General features: G+C 45.2%; 1 protein-coding gene across 1 annotated transcript in view; it reads right to left on the reverse strand.

Moving 5' to 3' along the window:
• The window catches only part of FSTL4 (follistatin like 4), a 435,848-nt gene that overhangs the window by 20,305 nt on the left and 393,411 nt on the right, over nt 1-22,132 (reverse strand). The window contains exons 9-13 of the mRNA XM_005890418.2: nt 14,608-14,769; nt 14,095-14,229; nt 13,156-13,182; nt 9,132-9,250; nt 4,065-4,214 (exon numbers count right to left, since the gene is read on the reverse strand). Coding sequence (XP_005890480.2) covers nt 4,065-4,214; nt 9,132-9,250; nt 13,156-13,182; nt 14,095-14,229; nt 14,608-14,769 — 593 coding nt within the window. The remainder of the gene's footprint in view (nt 1-4,064; nt 4,215-9,131; nt 9,251-13,155; nt 13,183-14,094; nt 14,230-14,607; nt 14,770-22,132) is intronic.

Raw genomic sequence — 22,132 nt, forward strand, 5'->3', positions numbered from 1 at the left:
CACTTGCCAAAGTAGATTAGCTTGATTATAAAACAAGCTTCAATAGATTTCAAAGGATTGAAATTATTCAATCAATAACAAAAAGATAGCTAGAAAATCTCTTGTCATATTTGCCCGGAGAAACCACACCAAAACCCTGGTTTTATGTAACTTTCTCCCAACAGTGAGCATTCCTTGGAAAAAAAAAAAATACAAGTCTCGTCACTGGTTTGACTTTAAATTTGCACCCCTCATCCTTAAGTGGACCTTCACCACTGCCCTGCAGTCCTATCACATTTCCCTGGTCAATTTAATCTCACATCCAACTTTCACCTCTTTCCTTAGACTTCCAGCCTTGGTGATAATTTTCCTTCTTATTTCAAAGGCAACCAGAAGAGAAGGTCACTCAGCTACCACCAACTGTATCACCTATTTGCACCTGTGCCCGAATACTTCCGGTTTCTTCCTGCTCTGATGAGTGAACGTGCTTTTATCTTAGGCTGGTGTATCTGCTCCTATGTCCTGGATTCCACTGCCTACTTCACTGATGCAGAAGAAAGGGAAGAACTGCAGAAGTTTTCCCCATTAGCATACAAATGCTGGAATGTCATCTAGCCTAAAAGTTTCTTCAGCATCCTCTGCCAGCTACCGCCTCATTTGTCTACTTTTACTCACATTTCAGCAAAACCCCTCAAAATGGTTGTCTGTATTCACCATCCCTACTCCCTCTGATTCTGATGTGAACTCACCCCTCTCAGGCTTGTATTCTGCCATTATCATCCTGTTTGTTCCTGCCAAGGTGATCCATGTGGTGCTGAATCCAAGGTTAGTTCTCAGTCTTCACAACATACAAATACTTTCAGCAACCTTTGATACCATTGGCCACTAACTCTCCCTTAAAATACTCTTCTCTTGGCTTCTGGAAAACCACCCTCTCCTCATTTTCTTCTTACCTTTCAGGTTATTCCTTCTTGGTCTCCTCTGTTGGCTCTCTCTCTCATTCCTGATCTTTAAGTGTTGGAGTACTTCAGGGCTCCAACCGTGACCTCTTCTCTATCTATATATCCCTCCATGATCTCCTCCAGGTCACTGGATTTAACAAATTCACATGGTAACGATGCCCACACTCATATCTCCAGCCTAGACCTCTCCTTTGACTCCAGACCTATTTATGCAACCTATTACATAACATCTTTAAAGATATAGATTATATATATAATAGCAGCTTAAACGTAATCTAAAGTGGAATTATGAATTTCCCCCTGGATCTGCTTCACCCCCTGCCTTGCTCAAAGCCCTATCAGAGCGCATTACTTTCCTACTGCTGTAGCAACAGTGCCACTAACTTGGTGGCTTAAAACAACACAGATTTATTCCCCATAATTACAGTTCTTGAGGCCAGAAGTCCAAAATTAATTTCACTGGCAGGAGAAATACATCTGCATGGTAGTGCTCCCTCTAGAGGCTCTAGGGGAAAATGTATTTCCTTGTCTTTCCAGCTGCCAGAATCTAAAAATTTGCATTCTTTGGCTTATGGCCTTTCCCTCCAATCTTAAAGCCAGCAGTGTAGCAAACCTGCTTTATCCTTAAACTGTCTCCTTCTTTGTTGTCACATCCTCTCTCTTATGAGGATACTTGTGCTTGCAGGTAGGGCTCACCCAGATAATTAAGGATCAGATCAGATCAGTCACTAATTCCCTTTAAATTCCATTTAAAAATCCTTACTTTGAACAAAATCTTTAGAATTTGTATGCAAACACAAAAGACCCTGAATAGCCAAAGCAATCTTAAGGAAAATGGAGCTGGAGGAATCAGGGTCCCTGACTTTGGACTATACTACAAAGCTATAAAACAGTACGCTACGGGCACAAAAACAGAAGTATAGATGAATGGAACAGGTTAAAAACCCCCAAAATAAACCCATGCACCTACTGTCACCTAATCTTTGACAAAGGAAGAATATACAATGGAGAGAAGACAGTCTCTTCAATAAGTGGTGCTGGCGAAACCGGACAGTTACATGTAAAGGAATGAAATTAGAACATTCTTTAACACCATACACAAAAATAAACTCAAAATGGATTACAGACCCAAATGTATGATTGGATACTATAAAACTCTTAGTGGCAAACATAGACAGAATACTCTGACATGAACGGCAGCAAGATCTTTTTTGATCCACCTCCTAGAGTAATGAAAATAAAAACAAACAAATGGGACCTAATTAAACTCAAAAGCTTTTGCACAGCAAAGGAAACCATGAAAAAATGAAAAGACAACCCACAGAATGGGAGAAAATATTTACAAATAAAGCAACCAAGAAGGGATTAATCTAAAAAAATATACAAAGAGCTCATGCAGCTCAATATCAAACAAAAGCAACCCCAATGAAAAAACAGGCAGGAGACCTAAATAGACATTTCTTCAAAGAAGACGTACAGATGGCCAAGAAGTACCGGAAAAGATCAACATCAGTAATTATTAGACAAATGCAAATCAAAAGTACAGTGAAGTCTCACACTAGTCAGAATGGCCATCATCAACAAATCTACAAATAATAAATGCTGAAGAGGGTGTGAAGAAAAGGGAAGCTTCTTGCACCTTTGGTGGGGATGGAGAGCAGTATGGAGGTTCCTTAAAAAACTAAATACAGAACTACCCTATGACCCCGCAATCCCACCCCTGAGCAAGTATCTGGAGAAAACCGTAATTTGAAAAGATACATACACCCAACGTTCACTGTAGCATTACTTACAATAGCCAGGACACGGAAACAGCCTACATGTCCAATATGTATGTATAATGGAATATTAGTCATAAAAAAGAATGAAATAATGCCATTTGCAGCAACATTGATGGACCTGGAGATTATTATACGAAGTCAGTCAGAGAGACAAATATGATACTGCTTATATGTAGAATCTAAAATAATACAAATGAACTTGTTACAAAACAGAAATAGGAAGCACAGATGGGGAAAAGAGGGGTGGGCTAAACTGGGAGATTGGGATGTAAGAGTATTAACTATATATACAATAGATAACTAATATGAACCTACTGTATAGCACAGGCAACTCTACTCAATACTCTGTAATGATCTCTATGGGAAAATAATCTTAAAAAAAAGTGGCTATATCTGTATGTATAACCGATTCACCTTGCTGTACACCTGAAACTAACACAACATTGTAAATCAACTGTAGTCAATAAAAAGTCTTAAAAATCCTTAATCACACCTGTGAAATCCCTTTTGCCATATAAGGTGACATTCTTTGGTTCTGGGAATGAGGGTGTGGATATCTTGGGAGCCATTATGCCACCCACCACACACAGTATATGGCATTACCATTCTATTATTGCTAAAATTATTATTATTATTCCTTTCTCTCAAACCTTACATTCAGATGAGCAGAAAATCTTTTGGGCTCTACATTTAAAATATAGCAAGACTTTGATAACTTCTTACTGCCTCTACTGCCGTCATCCTCTCTTGCCTGGATTATTTCCATGACCACATCTCTGTTCTATCTTCCAATCTGAGCAGCAGATTGACTCTTTAAAGATGTCAGATTATGTCACTCCCCTGACTGAAAGACTTGAACGGTTTGCTATCTCACTGGCCTTAGTTTATCTCTGTCTTTGCTGCATCCCACTCTCCTCTGCCATGGTCGTGCTCCAAAGCTCCAATCCCACTTGGTGTTCAGATCTCAGACTCTGTTTACCTCCAGAGGTAGGGCCACTTAAAAACAGTCTTTTGGTTCCTCTGTCTCTTTCAACATGTAAATAGCTCTTAGCATCTGTAGCTCCCTAAAATTCTAAATGATGGTCTCTTTCCCCAACTAGAATATAATTTCTGGGACCTGTTCATTCATGGCTATTTGTCCAAGCACCTAGACCAAAGTTTGGCACATAGTAGGCAATACATGCTTAATGAAAAATGCACTTCTCTAAAATGAATCTTCTCTACATCCTTTCATTAGCCTGACCACTTCTCCTAGGAGCTGGGAAGTGCGCAGAGAACAAAGAAGGATGTGGCAGGCTGTGCCCCAGAGCTGGAAGCTCCCCCCTCCCTCAGAGAGATGTACCTGAAGGACTTTCTGAGCCTGCACGTCGACCACGAGGACTCTGCTGAGTGTGGGCTGGGCCACATAGATGTAGCGGTGCCTGACGTTCACTGCTGATGCCCACTGGCAGGGCTGGGTGGCGTCCCCATCCTTTTGAGGACATATTTCTTCCTGTAAAGGAGACAGGCTGCCATAAGTCTTCTTAATCCCCTGTTCCCCTGCCATCGCTGGGTTCCGCTCCCTTCACCCTCCCCTCTTCCTTTCTTCCTCTCTCAGAATTCTTCGCCACTGCAGCATCCAAGGGAGCACAGCACGCACAGCTTCTCGCATCACCATGCATGGAGCTTTTACTCCGCGTTCCGTTCATCTTTCATCTTCCCCTGCTCCTCCTGAGGCTGTAACTCCCTTTGCCGGCCTTTCGGCCAGCAGCTGAGAGGTCCGTGTGCTTCCACTCTTGAGAGTGGCCTTCTCCCTCTCCTCATCCCCGTCCATCGCACACAACTCTTGTCAGTGACCAGACTCCTGCAGGAGTCACCTACACACACCCTCAGCTTCCTCACCTCTCACATGCTCCTTAGTCTTCTGGCGCTAGTCCTCTGCACAGAGCTGGCGGTGTTCTCACTGAACTTCTGGCCGACTTTTCAGTTATATTCAAGCTTTGCCATCATCTTAATTGAACTTGGGGCATCATTTGACACTGTGTTGACTGTTTCTTGGTTCTGTTCCCTCCACCCTCCCCAGTGTCTGACCCTTCTCTATTGTTCAGTCTACTCTGTTTGCTGATCTCTAGATGCCAGAATGCTCAGGGGTCACTACTGGATGACTTCTCTAAAATCCACTACCTTTGCTAATCATTGTTAATCCACACCTATGACTTTAAATACAGTCTGCTGCTACTGCTGCTAAGTCGCTTCAGTCGTGTCCGACTCTGTGTGACCCCATAGACGGAAGCCCATGAGGCTTCCCCGTCCCTGGGATTCTCCAGGCAAGAACACTGGAGTGGGTTGCCATTTCCTTCTCATGCTGCTGCTGCTGCTAAGCCACTTCAGTCGGGTCTAACTCTGTGCGACCCCATAGACAGAAGCCCACGAGGCTCCCCCGTCCCTGGGATTCTCCAGGCAAGAACACTAGAGTGGGTTGCCATTTCCTTCTTGTGCTAACAACTCCCAAATTTGTATCTTTAGCTCAGCCCTTTTCTCTGAACTCCAGACTTAGCTACTTTCCTAAGTAGCTATTTTATTTACATCTCAAATTTGTAAGTTCAAAATCAACTCTCAGTTTTGCCTCCCAGTCTTGCTCATTTCCCCTGTTTTACTTCCTAGACAAAATCTCTGAAGGCATCTTTGACTCTGCTTTTGCTCTCTACACCCTCAGCCTTCATCCAATGAATAAAAATCATTTCAATTTTACCTCCAAGAACATATTGAGAGTTAAACTTCCCGATCGCTTCCACCTCTGTCACCTTGACTCAAGCCACATCTGTCCCTTGAGTGACTGCTACAGCATCCACTCTGTGCTCCTTGATTCCACCCTGGCCTCCCCTGACAGATTCTTGACTCACCAACCACAGGGATCCCTGTGAATACAAGTCAGCTCAACACACTCCACCACAACAACACTCTTTCTTGCTCAGAACAGGGTCCAAGTCTTTCCTGAAGTCAACAAGGCCCTGAACACTCTGGTTCCTGGGACTCCTCTGACCTGTCTCTAGTGTTTTTCTCCCTTTCCCACCCATTCTGTGCACGCACGTGCCCGCATCTTCCGTACTCATGCTGAACTCCTGCACCAGGGCCCGTGCGTGCGCTGATCAACTGGTGTCCCCAGACATCTACCTGGTGTATTTCATGTCCTTCAGGTGACACGTCAGCCCATATGTCACCTTCTGGAGATGCCCTCTCTAGCCTCAACAAGCTTAGCACCCAGGCACCCACCCTCTTTTACCTTGCTACACTTCTCATTTCCCGCTTGACCTTCTTCATTTGTTTGTCTACCTACACTGAGTCTTTTCTTTGTCACTAGATCATAAGCTCCTTGAGAGCAAGCTCTTTGTTGGGCTCACTGCTTTATTCTTAGCACCTAGTGAAGTGCCTGACACAGCACTGGTGCTTGAAATATATAACATAATGTAATACAAATAAAGAATAAGTGAGAGAAAAGAGGACCTTCTTTTCCCTTGTCTTTTGTGATATACATTCTCACGTGTTTCCTCATGACTCTTGTGCGATGCTGTCTCAACCTTTGTGTCAGCCCCAGGGTTCTGTGCAGATGCCCAACTCCAGTCACTTACACGCACCCTTGGTGATCTTCTCTCCTGTCTTGGCTGTCATCAGCACTCACATGCTGAGGCTCCCAGATCTGTGTCTTTAGCTCAGAACCATTCTCCCCAGTTCTCCCATGGGTTCTCCTACAGTCAGCTCATTCTCAACCATCCACATGTGAGCTGGTCTTTGCCGCCATCCCTGCTCCACCTCTGAGTCCTCAGTGGCATCTAGGCAGCTGAGTCCAAAGCAGGAACACCATTCTGGACGCTTCCTTCTCCCACACAACTCACTGTGAATTAGTCCCTGAGGACTACAGAGATTGCCTCCTAAATCTCAAGAGTTCTATGTTCTAGCTTAAGCCCAGTTTCTTTCCTAAACAGCTGCAATAGCTTTGAAGCAGGTCTTTCTCCTTTTACATTTCACTCTCTGTCATCATATTTAATCCTTACATGCCTGTGTGCTAAGTTGCTTTAGTCATGTCTGACTCTGAAACCCTATGGACATAGCCAGCCAGGCTCCTCTGTCCATGGGATTCTCCAGGCTAGAGTGGGTCACCGTGCCCTTCTTCAGGGAATCTTCCTGACCCAGGGATTGAACCCACGTCTCTTATGCCCTCTTGCATTGGCAGGTGGGTTCTTTCCCACTAGCGCCACCTGGGAAGCCCTTAATCCTCACAATAACCTTAATTTACCTATGAGAAAAGACAGAGGCTTAGAGGGGTTAAACACTTTTCTTAAGCCACTTGGCCTGCTGAGTGATGGAGGTGGGCTCTGATATCACTTGTGCAGATCCTGCTCTACAGCCTGTGCCCTGATCTACTAACCCTGCAGCATCCTGCTGGGCAAAGTGGACTCTCATCCAGCAGAGAGGCCAGAGATGAGAAGCACCAACTGCCTACTCACCCAGAACCTGAGGAAGAGGGTCAGCTCATTGTAACTCTCCTGGGAGGTTCTGGCCATTTTGTAGGTGAGCAAACTGTTATTTGGGACTGTTCCATAGCTCACAGAGGTTTGAGTTGCCTGAAATGCCTACAGGACCTCTCTTACTGTGTATGTTCTACTTTCTTAGGAAAATTGAGCCCTGCTTAGGATTTGAGAGATTTCCCTTGCAAGCTACAGGTTAGGTTATTGCAAATATATGAGAAGTTAGTGCCAATGTGATGGGTTGCAATTATTCAAACCTAACTGCTAGAAATTAACTAGGACCACTCTTACTAGGGGGCTGGTGGTGGCTCAGTGGTAAAGAATTTGCCGCCTATGCAGGAGCCACGGGTTTGATCCCTGGGTCAGGGAGATCCCCTGGAGAAGGAAAGGGCAACCCATTCCAGCAGTCTTGCTTGGGGAATCCTATGGACAGAGGAGCCTGGTAGGCTACAGTCCGTGGGTTGCAAAGAGTTGGACACGACTTAGTGACTAAACAACAACAACAACTCTTTCTAGATGGTTTCATGGCTATCACGTGGAGGGAAAACTTATCAGAGGTTAACACTTTAAAATATGATTAATTCAAATGAAATAGTCTGGAAGACAGCTGTTCCCAAGCTGCAAATATAAGAAACACAACACTGTAAAATACACCACCGGTCAGCACAGCAATACGACAAACTTGTTTCAGGAACTCGTCTGGGCCAAGCCCACTTGCTCCGTGAGCTCCAAGCCCATCACTGTGGCCCAGTGTATCCACTGTATGTCTTTGAGTAGAGGGCTCATGGGGGCTGTTAGATGACTCTTGGATTAATGCCATACTTCTACCCTCAAGAAGCCAGGGATTAGCTAGGTCAGACCTCTAGTAAGAATCCACCAATGCAAGGCCAAGTGGGAAACCAGTGGAAGGGACAGAACCGAGGGGTGGGAGGCACAGCCCTGAGGATGCCTCCTGGCAGCTGGGTCTAGGGGGCTGGAAGAGTTGTTTTGGACCTGCTGCCTGTGGTCGTCTCTTCTGCCTCTGCCCCCTGCATGTCACACTGCCATTTTCTACCCAGCCTCTGAACTGTCCATAGCAGCTCTGATGCTCAGGCCACTCACATGTTTCATGCTCTCTCCCCTGTTCCCTGGGGACCGCTGAGGGCCTCCAAAGCTCAAAAATCTACTGTTTCCCATTCTCACCACCACTGGTTTAACCCAGGTCCCCATCCTCTCCTGGATAATCACAATAGCCTCTTCACCCACTTCTGTGCTTCTAGCGCAGCCCTCCTGATCCTCACCCTCCATGAGGCCCTGCACATGTTCCAAAGCACCGTAATGCTGGCCATCCTTCGCTTGAAGCCCTTCGGTGTTCCCCTTAGGACTCATCAGCCCTGACCCTTACCTACTGTCATCATCAATCTTAGGCCCTTCTCATATCCATTTGTCCTCCAGGCATGTGGAATATTTGTGGTTCCCTGAACATGACCTGATGTTTTATGCTCCTGTGCTCCACGTTCATGACATTTCCTCTCAACATTCATCACCAATTCCTACCTGTTCTTCACAACTGAGCCCAGGCATCACCTGCCCCCGGAGCCTTCTCTGACTTTGCCCCTGGAGAGGCCTTGCTGCCATGTACCTTACACATCTTCTAGCAGCACCTGTTTGGAAGCTGTCCATTCACGCTACTGTCTCTGTCATTTGGTTGTGAACTTGTGGAGGCCAGGAACCCATCTGTCCTCCTGGGGCCTCCCTTCAGGCTCCGTGCATGGAAGTGGCCACTGGAGGAAGGCATCTGGAGCCACATCATGTATAGCAAATGGAATTCAAGAAACCCGGTGGCGCACATGGTGAAAGGCTGTTGTGTGATGTTGCTGGGATGCTGTGTGTGATGTGGAGTGTCCCCAGTGCCAGACACTTACGTAGCTCATGAAGATCTTCTCCGTGGGCTTGAGGTGCCTCTGGATCTCACAGTCCACTGGGTGCAGGACGATTATGCCATCATCGGAGAAGACGTAAAACATGTTTCCCACACTGAGGCCTGCGAGGAGCAAGCACAGCCATGGTTATGCCCTTCCTAGCAGCTGGTCCCCAGGCAGGCTCACAGGCCGCCTTGGGCAGAGATGAAACCGGCAGCCTGGCTGCGTCGGGTGTAGGCACAGAGTGCAAGGTCTGGTCCAGGAGGGGCGAGGCAAGATGAGCAGGCAGTGAGTGGGGAGCAAGTGCCTGAGGGCTGAGAATCAACACGTACACGGAGGGCCCTCCAACCCCTAGGCTGTCTTCCCAGACATGCACTCCTGCCCCCGCTCATCCACAGCTGGCCGTCAACACAAGTTTTCAAATAAAGGACAGCTCTGGCTGTGACGTACATTTGACCTTTCCTAAGGGCTTCCCTGGTAGCTCAGCTGGAAAAGAATCCGCCTGCAATGCAGGAGACCCTGGTTCGATTCCTGGGTCAGAAAGATCCCCTGGAGAAGGGAAAGTCTACCCAGTCCAGTATTCTCGGACTTCCCTGGTGGCTCAGCTAGTAAAGAATCCACCTGTAATGCGGGAGACCTGGGTTGGGATCCCTGGGCTGGGAAGATGCCCTGGAGGAGGGCATGGCAACCTACTTCAGTATTCTTGCCTGGAAAACTCCATGGGCCTAGGAGCCTGGCAGGCTGCAGTCCATGGGGCCAGAAAGAGTCAGACAAGACTGAGCAACTGAATGCATACACGTCCTGAAAGGCAAAGTCTCCCTTGGTCCTTGTCAACTAGGCAAATCAGAATGGATCAGATGATGCCAAAAAAACAAAGTTTTTTTTTTTTTTAAACACATTTATGTACAGTGCTGCCACTTGGAACACGGGGGCCTAAGAATGCTGGGGTTGGTATTTCTTTGTCCAAACCTGGCCTCTGTGCCAGTGAACATTTCCTTCAAGACAGTTTGCTCCAACCTCTGCCTTACTAGTTTCCCTGCGGCAGCCCCATGCCAGGTAACAGAGCCCACAGCTGGGTCAGGCCAGCTGCCTGCCCCCTACCTCATCCTAGCCCAGGGCCATGGCTATCTGGGGAGAAATTTCCTTAGATCAGCAAAGAAGGGGCCTTGGGGACCAGCTAGTTCAGCCTCCTTATTTTAAAGACAAAAAACCAAAAACAGGCCCAAGATGAAGAGGGGCTTGGTTGAGGCCACAGGCCCTTGTAACAGACCTGGAACCTGCACCTGGGCTCTGTCCCCTCACCCTGCTCTCCATACAAGGTCAGCATGGCACAGGGATGGGTAAGGTCTAGAGTTCTCCCTCTTCCTCCCCCACACCCCTTCCTCTCTCCCTTCATTGCTTTCGAAGGTAACACATTGAAAAGATTACTAGGAATTCTAAGAGAATTACCTATGTGAAAAATTCTTTCCTAGCATGCTAATAAAACCAGTGTACTGACTTAATTGACTAATGGAGTAAGTTTTTAGTGAGTGAGAAAATGATAAAACAGGCAAATGGGAATCCTGTTCTGCCTACTTTCAGTGGCTCTGTTGGTCACTTTCACCAGTGCCCGTGGCTCCCAGTGTGGGCAGGGGCCCCTGACTCCACAACACAGCCTCACCTGCGTCTAGTTCTGTGCTGAGTTGAGGGCTCCTGCCACTATAAACAGCTAGACTCCAGCCTCTTGGAAGCTGGGAACGCCTGGGCGCACTCTGCATAGGTCCCAGCGGGAATCCTGGGTGCTGGGCAGCCTCTCCCAAGACCCAGACAAAATGGGCCTGTGCCTCCCACACAGTGGCAAGTGTATGGAGCGGGGTAGGGAGCACACATTTGCTGTGACCCCAATCTATCTTGTCCCCAGCAAGACTTTCTCTTTTATACACTGTCATTTGGCAAGCTCCTCTTGCTCAAACTTAGGGGCCAGAGGAGGTCGTCCCTGCAAAACAACCACAAACCCCACAACAGGCTCCCAAGGTTCTTAGAAAATCAGTGGCTGGAAGAACCAACATGAGACTGAAGACTTTGTAGAGCCCACGTGGGGCTTGCAGCTGTGCTGCAGGCTGAGCACTGAGCCTTGCGACAGTGGACAGTGCAACGTGAAGCTCAACAAGGCCTTGCTCCACAAGTAACTGACTTCACAAGAGAGCTGGCCTCACGAGTCAGACCCCAAGGTTCTGTCTGTGGTGAGCTTGACCAAGGGGCACAGGGGAACATTCTCTGCTATTGGGAGTCCATCATGTCACTGCTCCTATTCAGAGATGGGAGAGCCCTGCCAACCTCTCTGCTTTTGCTCCTGTATTCTCCAACTTCGGGTCCTTGAGTATGAGCAGGGAAGGGCGTGGGCAGACAGCTGTCCAGGTGTGATGGAGTCTGTTCACTGCTGGGTTGTCCACTATCAGCATAGCACCAGCCAGCCCTAAGCTCTGAGGCAGCTGTGGGTCTTAATTTGGCCTTTGGGCAGCCAGAGCTGCATTTAACACTTTGCAGGGGCTCCTGCGCTCTCTGCAATTCTCCACTTTTGAGACTTGTAAACACCCCTTAGGAAGCACTTTTTAAAGAAACAGAGCCAAAGCTCTCTGTGTGTGCGGTGGCCTAGAAGCCAGGTTGAGGCAGTGTCAAGGGACCGCTGTCCCTGATTAGCAACTGTTGCTATGACTTTCCTTCTGAGGATTCCTAAAACCTACTGGCAACAATCCCTCATTTTCCAGGCTCTGCCTTTGTTTTGCTCCCAGACTGTGTGAGCATTAGTGCCTGACAGTCAGGAAATTACTCTGAGTGCTTGTATGCATGTGCATGCTAGATGGCAGGTAACAGCCTGTGACGTTCTTAAGAAGAAACATGAGGAAATGTGCTGGTTTTCAAAAACGGAGAATTAGTGCTTAACCCTGGATCTCACGGTGCCTTCTGCTGGTGCTCGTCCTCTCCTCTGTCCACCAAGCTAGAGGACAAGGTACCTCAGGTGATTTGGAGTCTTTGGTGGAGGGGTTCAGAGGGAGAGTTGGGGGTCCATTGCAAACGCATCCAACACAGTGACTCAGGCTCTTTAACCCAGTGCCCACATGTGCTTGCTATTTTTGAGCCATATTATTAGACCACTTTTGATATACAAAAATGGCAATTTTGTTTTTTGCTTTCTTTGGCCATGTGGCTTGTGGGATCTTAGTTCCCTGACCAGGGATTGAACCTGGGCCCCCAGCAGTAGACACATGGAGTCCTAACCACTGGACTGTCAGGCAATTCCCCCCAAATGGCAGTTTTGTATGGCCTGGCCTAATATCTAAAGATTGTTGGGTAGATACACATAGGTTTAAAAAACCTATTCATTTAGAAAGATACATGCAAATGTATATTTACAGACATGATGGTAGCTTTTTTCTTTAGCATTTTCTCAAAGTAACACTAAACCCCAACACCAACATCAGTTACTAGAAAATATTTTAAGGCTCAGTTCTGACCAGGATCCCTGCCAAGAAGTCTGCTTCAGTGGAGGTTTGAAAATAGCTTTAAATGGAAACTTTTGTTCTAAAAAGTCGAATAGTCTAACGTCCATTAAAGACATCTGTGCTTGTGCATGCTCAGTCACGTCTGACTCTGTGACACCATGGACTGTAGCCCATAAGCTCCTCTGTCCATGGATTTCTCCAGGCGAGAATACTGGAGTGGGTTGCCATTTTCTACTCCAGGGGATCTTCCCAACCCAGGACTTGAATCCACGTCTCTTATGTCTCCTGCACTGGCAGGTGAATTCTTTACCACTGTGCCACCTGGGAAGCCTATTAAAGACACTAGTAGGTTTAAACCAAGTTTAAACTCAAGTGTGCCACTCGAGTTTGATGTGGACTTCCCCTCTGATCTGGCCTGTGGACCCCACTTGTAGGGATTGCTTGATGTTTAAAAGAACTATTGGTGGTGCATGGAAAGATGGCATGTTATGGAGCCATGAACACATGTGATTACAGGCACAATACAGAACAAATAAGCTTGGTACCTTCTTCTCGCCATAGAATGTTCGCAACTGCAGCATCAGAGAAATGAAGAAAGCAGGTACATGATTGGGGGAAGAAAACAAAAGAAAAAGCAACGTCAGAACATTGTAGTGATTCAGTTCAAGAACACACTAGTATCTAGTTCATCATGTATGGACTCTGTACCACTCATCACCCCCCACAACACTGAGGGGGGATGCTGGGCAGAGACAAATGCTTCCAGGGCTCAGGACCCTTTGGGTTTCCAATGAATCAGGTCCCAGGATCACAGAAGCTAATGGGATTCTCTCTTCTGTGGATGATAAACAGCAAGCAACATCCCTCAGACCTCCTGGACTACTTCCAGGAGCATGCTGGTTTTCTGCTAGGATTTTCCTTAGGAAGATCATCTGCAATATTTTTTTGATTTTCTCCCTTGATGATAAAGACTCAGCTAAGGGTCTTTGATCACGGGAAAGAGACCATATCTAACACCCATGTCCATGAAATTACTCCTGTAGAGCCTACTGGGGAGCAGTGGCTATGAGGAAGAGCCTGCTTAGCACCCCAAGTAGGCAACAATCCCTGGCGTAAAAGCATGCGTGGGTGAGTGTGCAGGCCAGTTCCTGGGCTATGGGAGGGCAGCAGCTGCTGGTGGGTAATTAGTAGGGGCAATTTTGTGGATGAAGGACAGAGCAAGCAGGAGGCAGAACTGGGGATAGGCTATGAGGCCTTCCTTGTGGCCTTGGGCTCTGTCTGCTGTCCAGAGACTTTCCCTGCCTGTGTTTGTAGAGTTGTCTAGGTTTACAGGCAAAGTTTTCTCACCTCTGACCATCCTCTGTCCCAGGATACATGGAAGGACATAACGTTTACCAGGGGTTCATGGTTGGTGGCTATGGCCCCTGCAACCCAGTGTCTCCCAACCAGCTCAGTAAGGAGCTCAAAGGCAAAAGTGGACTCACGGGTCTTTCTAGCTGAGTCTTCAATGAAGAGGGAGGAAATATCTTCATCCACACCCACTTCATTTTTGGCAATGCAGGTATATGCCCCCGTGTCTTCATACCGAACACTGCCGATGTGGAGCTCGCTCCCATTGGCTGCAGAAAGAACAGAGCGCAGGGTGGCCTGCTCAGCTGGGACCTCCCCCTGCCTTTCTCTCTCCTATTGAGAGTATTGAGGTTAAAAGTACAGCCCCTCGGCAGGGCTAAGGGCCGTCAGTACCCTGATATATACCCAGGAAGGGCTGGAACAGCGGAGCTGAACTGCAGGTGACCTGGGACCTAGCTGACAGCATCTCCTCATTGTGCTCAGAGAGATCTGTGTAAGACCACAGAGCAGGAAAAGCGGGAGAGACATTTGTTGCTCCCCGTGTCTGACTTAGAAACAAATCACTCCTCTTATTCCCATTCCTAGAGAGAGTGTCAGCTTGAACTTGATGGCATTAATGGCACAAAGACATCAAGGGGGGCTCTTACCTAAAAGGGAGAGCTGTTTTGACATCTGGGTTGAGACATCCATGCCATTTTTTAGCCAAGTGATTCTGGGCATAGGAATGCCCTCTGCGTGACATCTCAGGCTTGCTGCCACCCCCGGCTCCTGTGCCTGGGTCTCTGGATAGACGCGGATAACGGGTGGCACTGTGGGCGAGAGTTAGTGCTGGTGAGAACAGGTCTTCACCTGCCTCGGGCCTGTGGTCCCACACTGAGACTCTGCCCAGAGGGCTGAACCGGGAGGCAACTCTGGAGTTCTCTTTGTAACTAGTTTGCAAACACTCTGCAGCAACTCAGGCTCTAAAAGAAAGGGCTATAAAATGGATTGTAGGCAATAAACACGTCAGGCTTTGTACTCTGTAATTCATGGCGCTCATCATTATTCTAAATATGATCAGAAAGGCATCCAAATATTTAAGGCTGTTCAGCTGCTACACATAAAGAGCAACAACCGCCAAAATTTATTTCTGAATGAATAAAATTCAGATATATTATTTCTGTTATCGGAAAGCCATTGGACAGGGACTTAATTTCTTGCAGGAAGTGCTTCACAAAGCACTTATGGGCATTGACTGGCAGGGCTACTAATTACATCACTGCTCTAGGGAAGCCCATTGATTTTCCAGTGGGTCATTTTATTTCTCCACTTCTCATCCCCTGGAACATGGGTACAAGGCATATCCCCCCTTGTTTGTTCTTGACTCAGCTGTGGGCCCTGGCAGTCAAGTTTGGGACTGGGGATATGACCAGGCCTACTCATCAGATGAGCAGGGCTGGGCAGGACGTCAGCACTCTCCCGCCCTGGCCTTTCCGACATGGGCTGTCTATAGGGCAGGAAGAAGTAAGGGTTGTCTGAGGGTCTTCCCTCCTACCCTGAGCTCTAGGCCCAGGAAATAAAATAATTACCATTTTCAGTGGAATTGTTGGATCTTACTTATTCATATATTTTACTCTATATACTTCCAAAAAGACTTTGTGAGGACTCATGTAATGGCATGGATATGAAACTAAGCAACAATAAAAACCACATCATATGTCTTTTGGAAAGATGGGAGGATTCCTCCTAAAGTGAGCAACAACATTTTTCCAGAGTTCTTTGGACACTCCTAAAGGCAAGCCACTCCAGTATTCTTGCCTGGAGAATTCCATGGACAAAGCAGCCTGGTAGGCTACAGCCCATGGGGTCACCAAGAGTCGGACAAGACTGAAGTGATTGAGCACATTGTCTGATAAAAGAAAGTGATCCAGTATGTTAGGAGAGAGATTTCCTCTAGGACTAGAGGTAGAACAAATTGACGTGCATATAGAAGGAAGTGATAAAGCTGATCCTAGAACCTGAAAATTTCTAGTGATCTGTGCTTGGATGGGCTGAGGACAAAAGAAACATTCTATCCCCTCATTGTGAGAAATGGATGCTGTAGCTCTTCAGGAAGCTGGTAATAATCTGATCAACTTAGTTTGAGTTTCAAGTCTTTCCTCTGGTTGACTGTTGGGGCAAAGTAAAAGGCCGAGGATAAAGCCAAATGGATAGCTAGCAAAGGGCACAAACCCACCTTCAGAGTGACCAGAGCCATCTGCATAATATCAGCTGGGAGGTGCTAACCACAGAGACCAAACAACAATAAAGTCTGAGTCATTTTCGTGGTTTCTCTTTGTCTGCAGTTCTAAGGGAAGAGTCCCAGGAGGTGGGAGAAGGTCCTTGTCACAGGTCAGGCCACTGGGGATGGAGGACGTAAATGGGGCTCTAGCTAAGGTGTACCTGGAGGGCTGCTGAGAACACAGGGCCAAAGAACTAAATAGACATTTCTCCAGAGAAGACATACAGATGGCTAACAAACACATGAAAAGATGCTCAACATCACTCATTATCAGGGAAATGCAAATCAAAACCACTATGAGGTACCATTTCACGCCAGTCAGAATGGCTGCGATCCAAAAGTCTACAAGCAATAAATGCTGGAGAGGGTGTGGAGAAAAGGGAACTCTCTTACACTGTTGCTGGGAATGCAAACTAGTACAGCCACTATGGAGAACAGTGTGGAGATTCCTTAAAAAACTGGAAATAGAACTGCCTTATGATCCAGCAATCCCACTGCTGGGCATACACACTGAGGAAACCAGAAGGGAAAGAGACACGTGTACCCCAATGTTCATCGCAGCACTGTTTATAATAGCCAGGACATGGAAGCAACCTAGATGTCCATCAGCAGATGAATGGATAAGAAAGCTGTGGTACATATACACAATGGAGTATTACTCAGCCATTAAAAAGAATACATTTGAATCAGTTCTAATGAGATGGATGAAACTGGAACCTATTATACAGAGTGAAGTAAGCCAGAAAGAAAAACATCAATATAGTATACTAACGCATATACATGGAATTTAGAAAGATGGTAACAATAACCCTGTGTACGAGACAGCAAAAGAGACACTGATGTATAGATCAGTCTTATGGACTCTGTGGGAGAGGGAGAGGGTGGGGAGATTTGGGAGAATGGCATTGAAACATGTATAATATGTACGAAACGAGTCGCCAGTCCAGGTTCAATGCACGATACTGGATGCTTGGGGCTGGTGCACTGGGACGACCCAGAGGGAAGGTACGGGGAGGGAGGAGGGAGGAGGGTTCAGGATGGGGAACACAGGTATACCTGTGGCGGATTCATTTCGATATTTGGCAAAACTAATACAATATTGTAAAGTTTAAAAAAAAAAAAAAAGAACACAGAAATGGATCTCCCTTCTCTGACTCCCCTTGGTTCAAAGAGCAAAGAAACAGTAATTTATCTAGGAAACCTTCTTATAACCTGAATTTTGTAAAGGGAGGAATGGGGTTCAAGTGGAAAAGTTAGTAGGGTTTTGCTCAAGAGGCTCAGAGATAGGGTTGGGGGCTCTAGGAGCACCGGACTGGTGGGGAGTTGGATAAGGAGGTAGAGTACCCTGGATTCTAGAATGTGGGAGGCCAGGACCTGGGAGTGAATAACCTTGGTTCCTGCTAGATCACTATTTATTTATATAAGCCTGCCAAGCAACCACAAGGAAGAATCAACATAAATAGAATTAGAAAGGAATGAATAAACTTGCCAAAAAAGAGAGGAACTGATAAATCTGAAGCCTGGCTTTTCATGAAAATCAATAAAATAGCCAAACTTCTGGCAAGGCTGGTTACTAAATAAATAAATAAATAAAGAACACAGAGTAGGTTTAAAAGTATGGAAATACTATGTTCAATTATAGGTAATAAACATCAAAATCTCAATGAGATGAATCACTTAAAAGGAAACTTTAAAGTATTGACATGGAATCAAGAAGAAAATATTTATTAAAAACACTTTTTTCCAGTTATTCAATGAATAGATTGTAGAGATCTGTTATACAATAAGGACCTATAATCAGCATGTTATATTGTGCACTTAAACATCCATTAAGAGGGTATATCTCATGTTATGTGTTCTCACCACAAAACAAACAAACAAGAAACACAAAGGGACTCTAGGAAACTTGTGGAGGTGATGGGTATGTCTGTTACCTTGATTGTGGTGGTAGTATCATATGCGTGTACATGTCCAAAGTCATGAATTTGTATATATTAAACATCTATATATAAATTGTACCTCTATAAAGCTGTTTTTAAAAAAGCACTACTGATTAGTTTCATAGGGAAGCACGCTGACTAATTTCATAAGGAAGTTCCTTTTAGGAATGGCTAATTCCTAGAGCATACCACAGAGAAGATGTACCAAATTTTATCCTGGAGCTGGTATAACCTGGACATGGAAACCTGCCAAAGAGAATACAATATAGATCACTACAGACCTAACTCACTCAGCACTAGATTTATCCAAATTCCAAGTAAAATATTAGCAAATCAGGATTCCAGACAAGATGGTGGAATAGAAGGACTTGCACACACCTCCTCTCACAAAAACACCAAAATCACAACTAATTGCTGAACTACCATTGGGGAAAAAAAAAAAAAAAAAAGACTGGGACCTACCAAAAAAGATATTTTACATCCAAAGACAAAGAAGAAGCCATAAGGAGCTGCTAGAAGGGGAGCTTTTGTGATATCATCAAATCCCATACCTGCCAGGTGGGTGACCCACAAACTAGAAAATAATTGTATCACAGAGGCTGTGCTGCACGAGTGAGAGCTCTGAGCCCCAGTCAGGCTTCCCAGCCTGAGGGTCTAGCTCTGGGAGGAGGATCCCCCGGAGCACTGGGCTTTGAAGGCTAGTGGGGATTGAGTGTAGGACTGGGAAAAACAGTGTAGGACTGGGAAAAACTCCACGGGACTGGGAGAAACAGAGACTGTACTCTTGGAGGGTGCACACAAGATTTCACATGCACTAGGACCCAGCACAAAGCAGTGACTCCATAGGAGCTGGGCTAGACATACCTCCATGTATTGGAGGGTCTCATGGGGAGGCAGGGGTTGCTGTGGCTCTCTGTGGGGGCAAGGATACTGATGGCAGAGGGTCCAGACAATACTGATCAGTGTGAGCTCTCCTGGAGGTCACCATTTTGGCAATGAGACCTGGCCAACCCAACAGCCTGCAGGCTCCATTGCTGGGACACCTCAAGCTGAACAACCAGCAGAGTGGGAACACAGCACCACCCATCATCAGACAGGCTGCCTAAAGTTGCACTGAGCTTACAGTCACCTCTAAACACATGCCTTGACATGACCCTGCCCACTAGAGACGAGACACAGTACCATCCACTAGTAGGCAGCACCAGCCCCCTCGCCAGGAAGCCTGCGCAGCCCCCGGGCCAACCTGACCCACCAGGCATCAGAAGCAAAAGATCCTGCAACCTGTGGAAAGGAGACTACAGACACAAAAAGGTAAAATGAGACAGCAGAGAAATTTGTTCCAGACAAAAGAACAAGATAAAAACCATGAAGAACAATTAAGTGAAATGCAGATAGGCAATCTACCTGGAAAAGAATTCAGAGTGATGATAGTAAAGATGATCCAAGATCTCAGAAACAGAATGGAGGCACAGACTAAGATGACACAAGAAATGTTTAACAAAGACCTAGAGGAAGTAAAGAACAAACACAAAGAGATGAAAAATACAATAACTGGAAAGAAAAATACACTAGCAGAGATCAATAGCAGAGTAAATGAGGCAGAAAAATGGATAAGCAAGCTGAAAGACAAAATGGTGGAAATCACTGTCATGGAAAAGAGTAAAGAAAAAAGAGAAAAAAGAAATGAGGACAGTTTAAGAGACCTCTGGGGCAACATTAAATGCCCTAAGAAAGACACTTGGCACAGCTGATGCCAGAGAGAAAAAATGAAATGCACCAACATTCACATTACAGGGTACCAGAAGGAGAAGAGAGAGACAGTGAACCTGAGAAAGTATTTGAAGAGATAATAGCTGAAAACATCCCTAAAGATTTGCCATCAGATCCAGCAGTCCCACTCCTGGGCGTATATCTGGAGAAAACCATGATTCAAAGGGATACATTCACCCCAAAGTTCATTGCAGTGCTGTTTACAATAGCCAAGACATGGAAGCAACTTAAATGTCTATTGACAGATGAAGAATATGTGGTATAATTTATAAGCCATTATAAAGAATGAAATAATGTCATTTGCTGCAACATGGATGGACACAGAGATTATCTTACTTAGTGAAGTAAGTCAGAAAGAGAAAGGTAAATATCATATGATACCACTGATATTCGGAATCTATAAAAATGATACAAATGAACTTATTTGCAAAATAGAAACAGACTCACAGACTTAGAAAATAAACATATGGTTAACAAAATGGAAAGGTTGTGGGGACGAATAAGTTGAGAGTTTGAGATAGACCTATATACCCTATTATATTTAAAATAGGACCTACTAAAAAATGACCTACTATATAACACATGGAATTCTGCTCAATATTCTGTAATAACCTAAATGGGAAAATTTTTTGAAAAAGAATAGATACACATATAACTGAATCACTTTGCTGTAAACCTGAAACTAACAAACCTAACACTATTAATTAACTATATTCCCATACAAGGTAAAAATAAAAGATATTGATGGACCTAGAGATAGGAGAAGTAGTCAAAGAGAAATGTCATATGATATCACTTATATGCGGGAAAAATGATACAAATGAACTTATTGGCACCCACAGACTTCAAAAGCAGACTTATGCTTGCCAGGGGGGGAATGTGAAGGAGAGGAATAAATTAGGAGTTTTGGATTAACACACACATATGGCAATCCACTCCAGTATTCTTGCCTAGAAAATTCCATGGACAGAGGAGCCTGGTGGGCTATAGTTCATGGTGTCGCAAAGAGTCAGTCACAACTGAGCGACTGAGCACATAAATAAAATGGGCTTCCCAGTGGCTCTGACCATAAAGAATCTGTTTGTAATGCAGGAGACCTGGGTTTGATCCCTGGGTCGGCAAGATCCCCTGGAGAAGGGAATGGCAACCCACTCCAGTATTCTTGCCTGGAGAATCCCATGGACAGAAGAGCCTGGTGGGCTACAGTCCATGGATTTGCAAAGAGCTGGACACAACTAACTGACTAACACTTTCACTTTTCCAGGTGGCACTAGTTATAAGGAACCTGCCTGCCAATGCTGGGGATAAAAGAAGCAAGGGTTCAATTCCTGGGTGGGAAAAATCCCCCGGAGGAGGGCGTGGCAACCCACTCCAGTATTCTTGCCTGGAGAATCCCTTGGACAGAGGAGGCTGGCTGGCTATGGTCCGTAGGGTTGCAAAGAGTTGGACACCATTTTAGTGACTTAGCATGCATACCATACCATGTATAAAACAAATAATCAACAGGGACTTACTGTATAGGACATGGAACTTTACTGAATATTCTGTAATAACCTATGGGGAAAGAATCTGAAAAAGAATGAGTATATGTCTAAGTAAATCACTTAGCTGGACACCTGAAACTAATACAGCACTGTAAATCAATTATACTCCAAAACCAAAATAAAAATTCAATTAAAAACACAAAAAACCAAATACACACATAAAAATATTAGCAAATCAAATCTAGCATGGAATTAAAAGAACATGCTGGGACCAAATATAATGTGCTTCAATGACTATTAGGAACTCTGTAATTAATCATATCCAAGTCAAAGGCAGTCAAAAAAGAAACACCATTTGATAATCTTGCTAGACACTAAAAGGCATTTGAAAAAAAAACTCAAAATCCATTTCTTGCGGGGAAAAAAACCTCAATAAAATATGAACAGAATAACATTTTCTTCCAACAATGAAGAATATCTCTATAAAATGAAAGAATGGCACCATTCTTTTCAGAATGGTAAAATATGAAGTGGGGAAAAAACAAAAGAGGAAAGGAGGTAATACCAGACTGCCAACATTTGGTGGGTGTTATTGTCAACAGAAGGCAAGAAATGGGAAGGAACAAATATTAAAGAGATGGAGAAAAATGATTCTTTGTTTGGATATGGTCCAGATAATGAACCAAAAATGAAAGGTTTTATTTATTTTTTTCTTTTA

Source organism: Bos mutus, chromosome 7 (genome assembly GCF_027580195.1).
Source record: "Bos mutus isolate GX-2022 chromosome 7, NWIPB_WYAK_1.1, whole genome shotgun sequence".
Taxonomy (NCBI): domain Eukaryota; kingdom Metazoa; phylum Chordata; class Mammalia; order Artiodactyla; family Bovidae; genus Bos; species Bos mutus.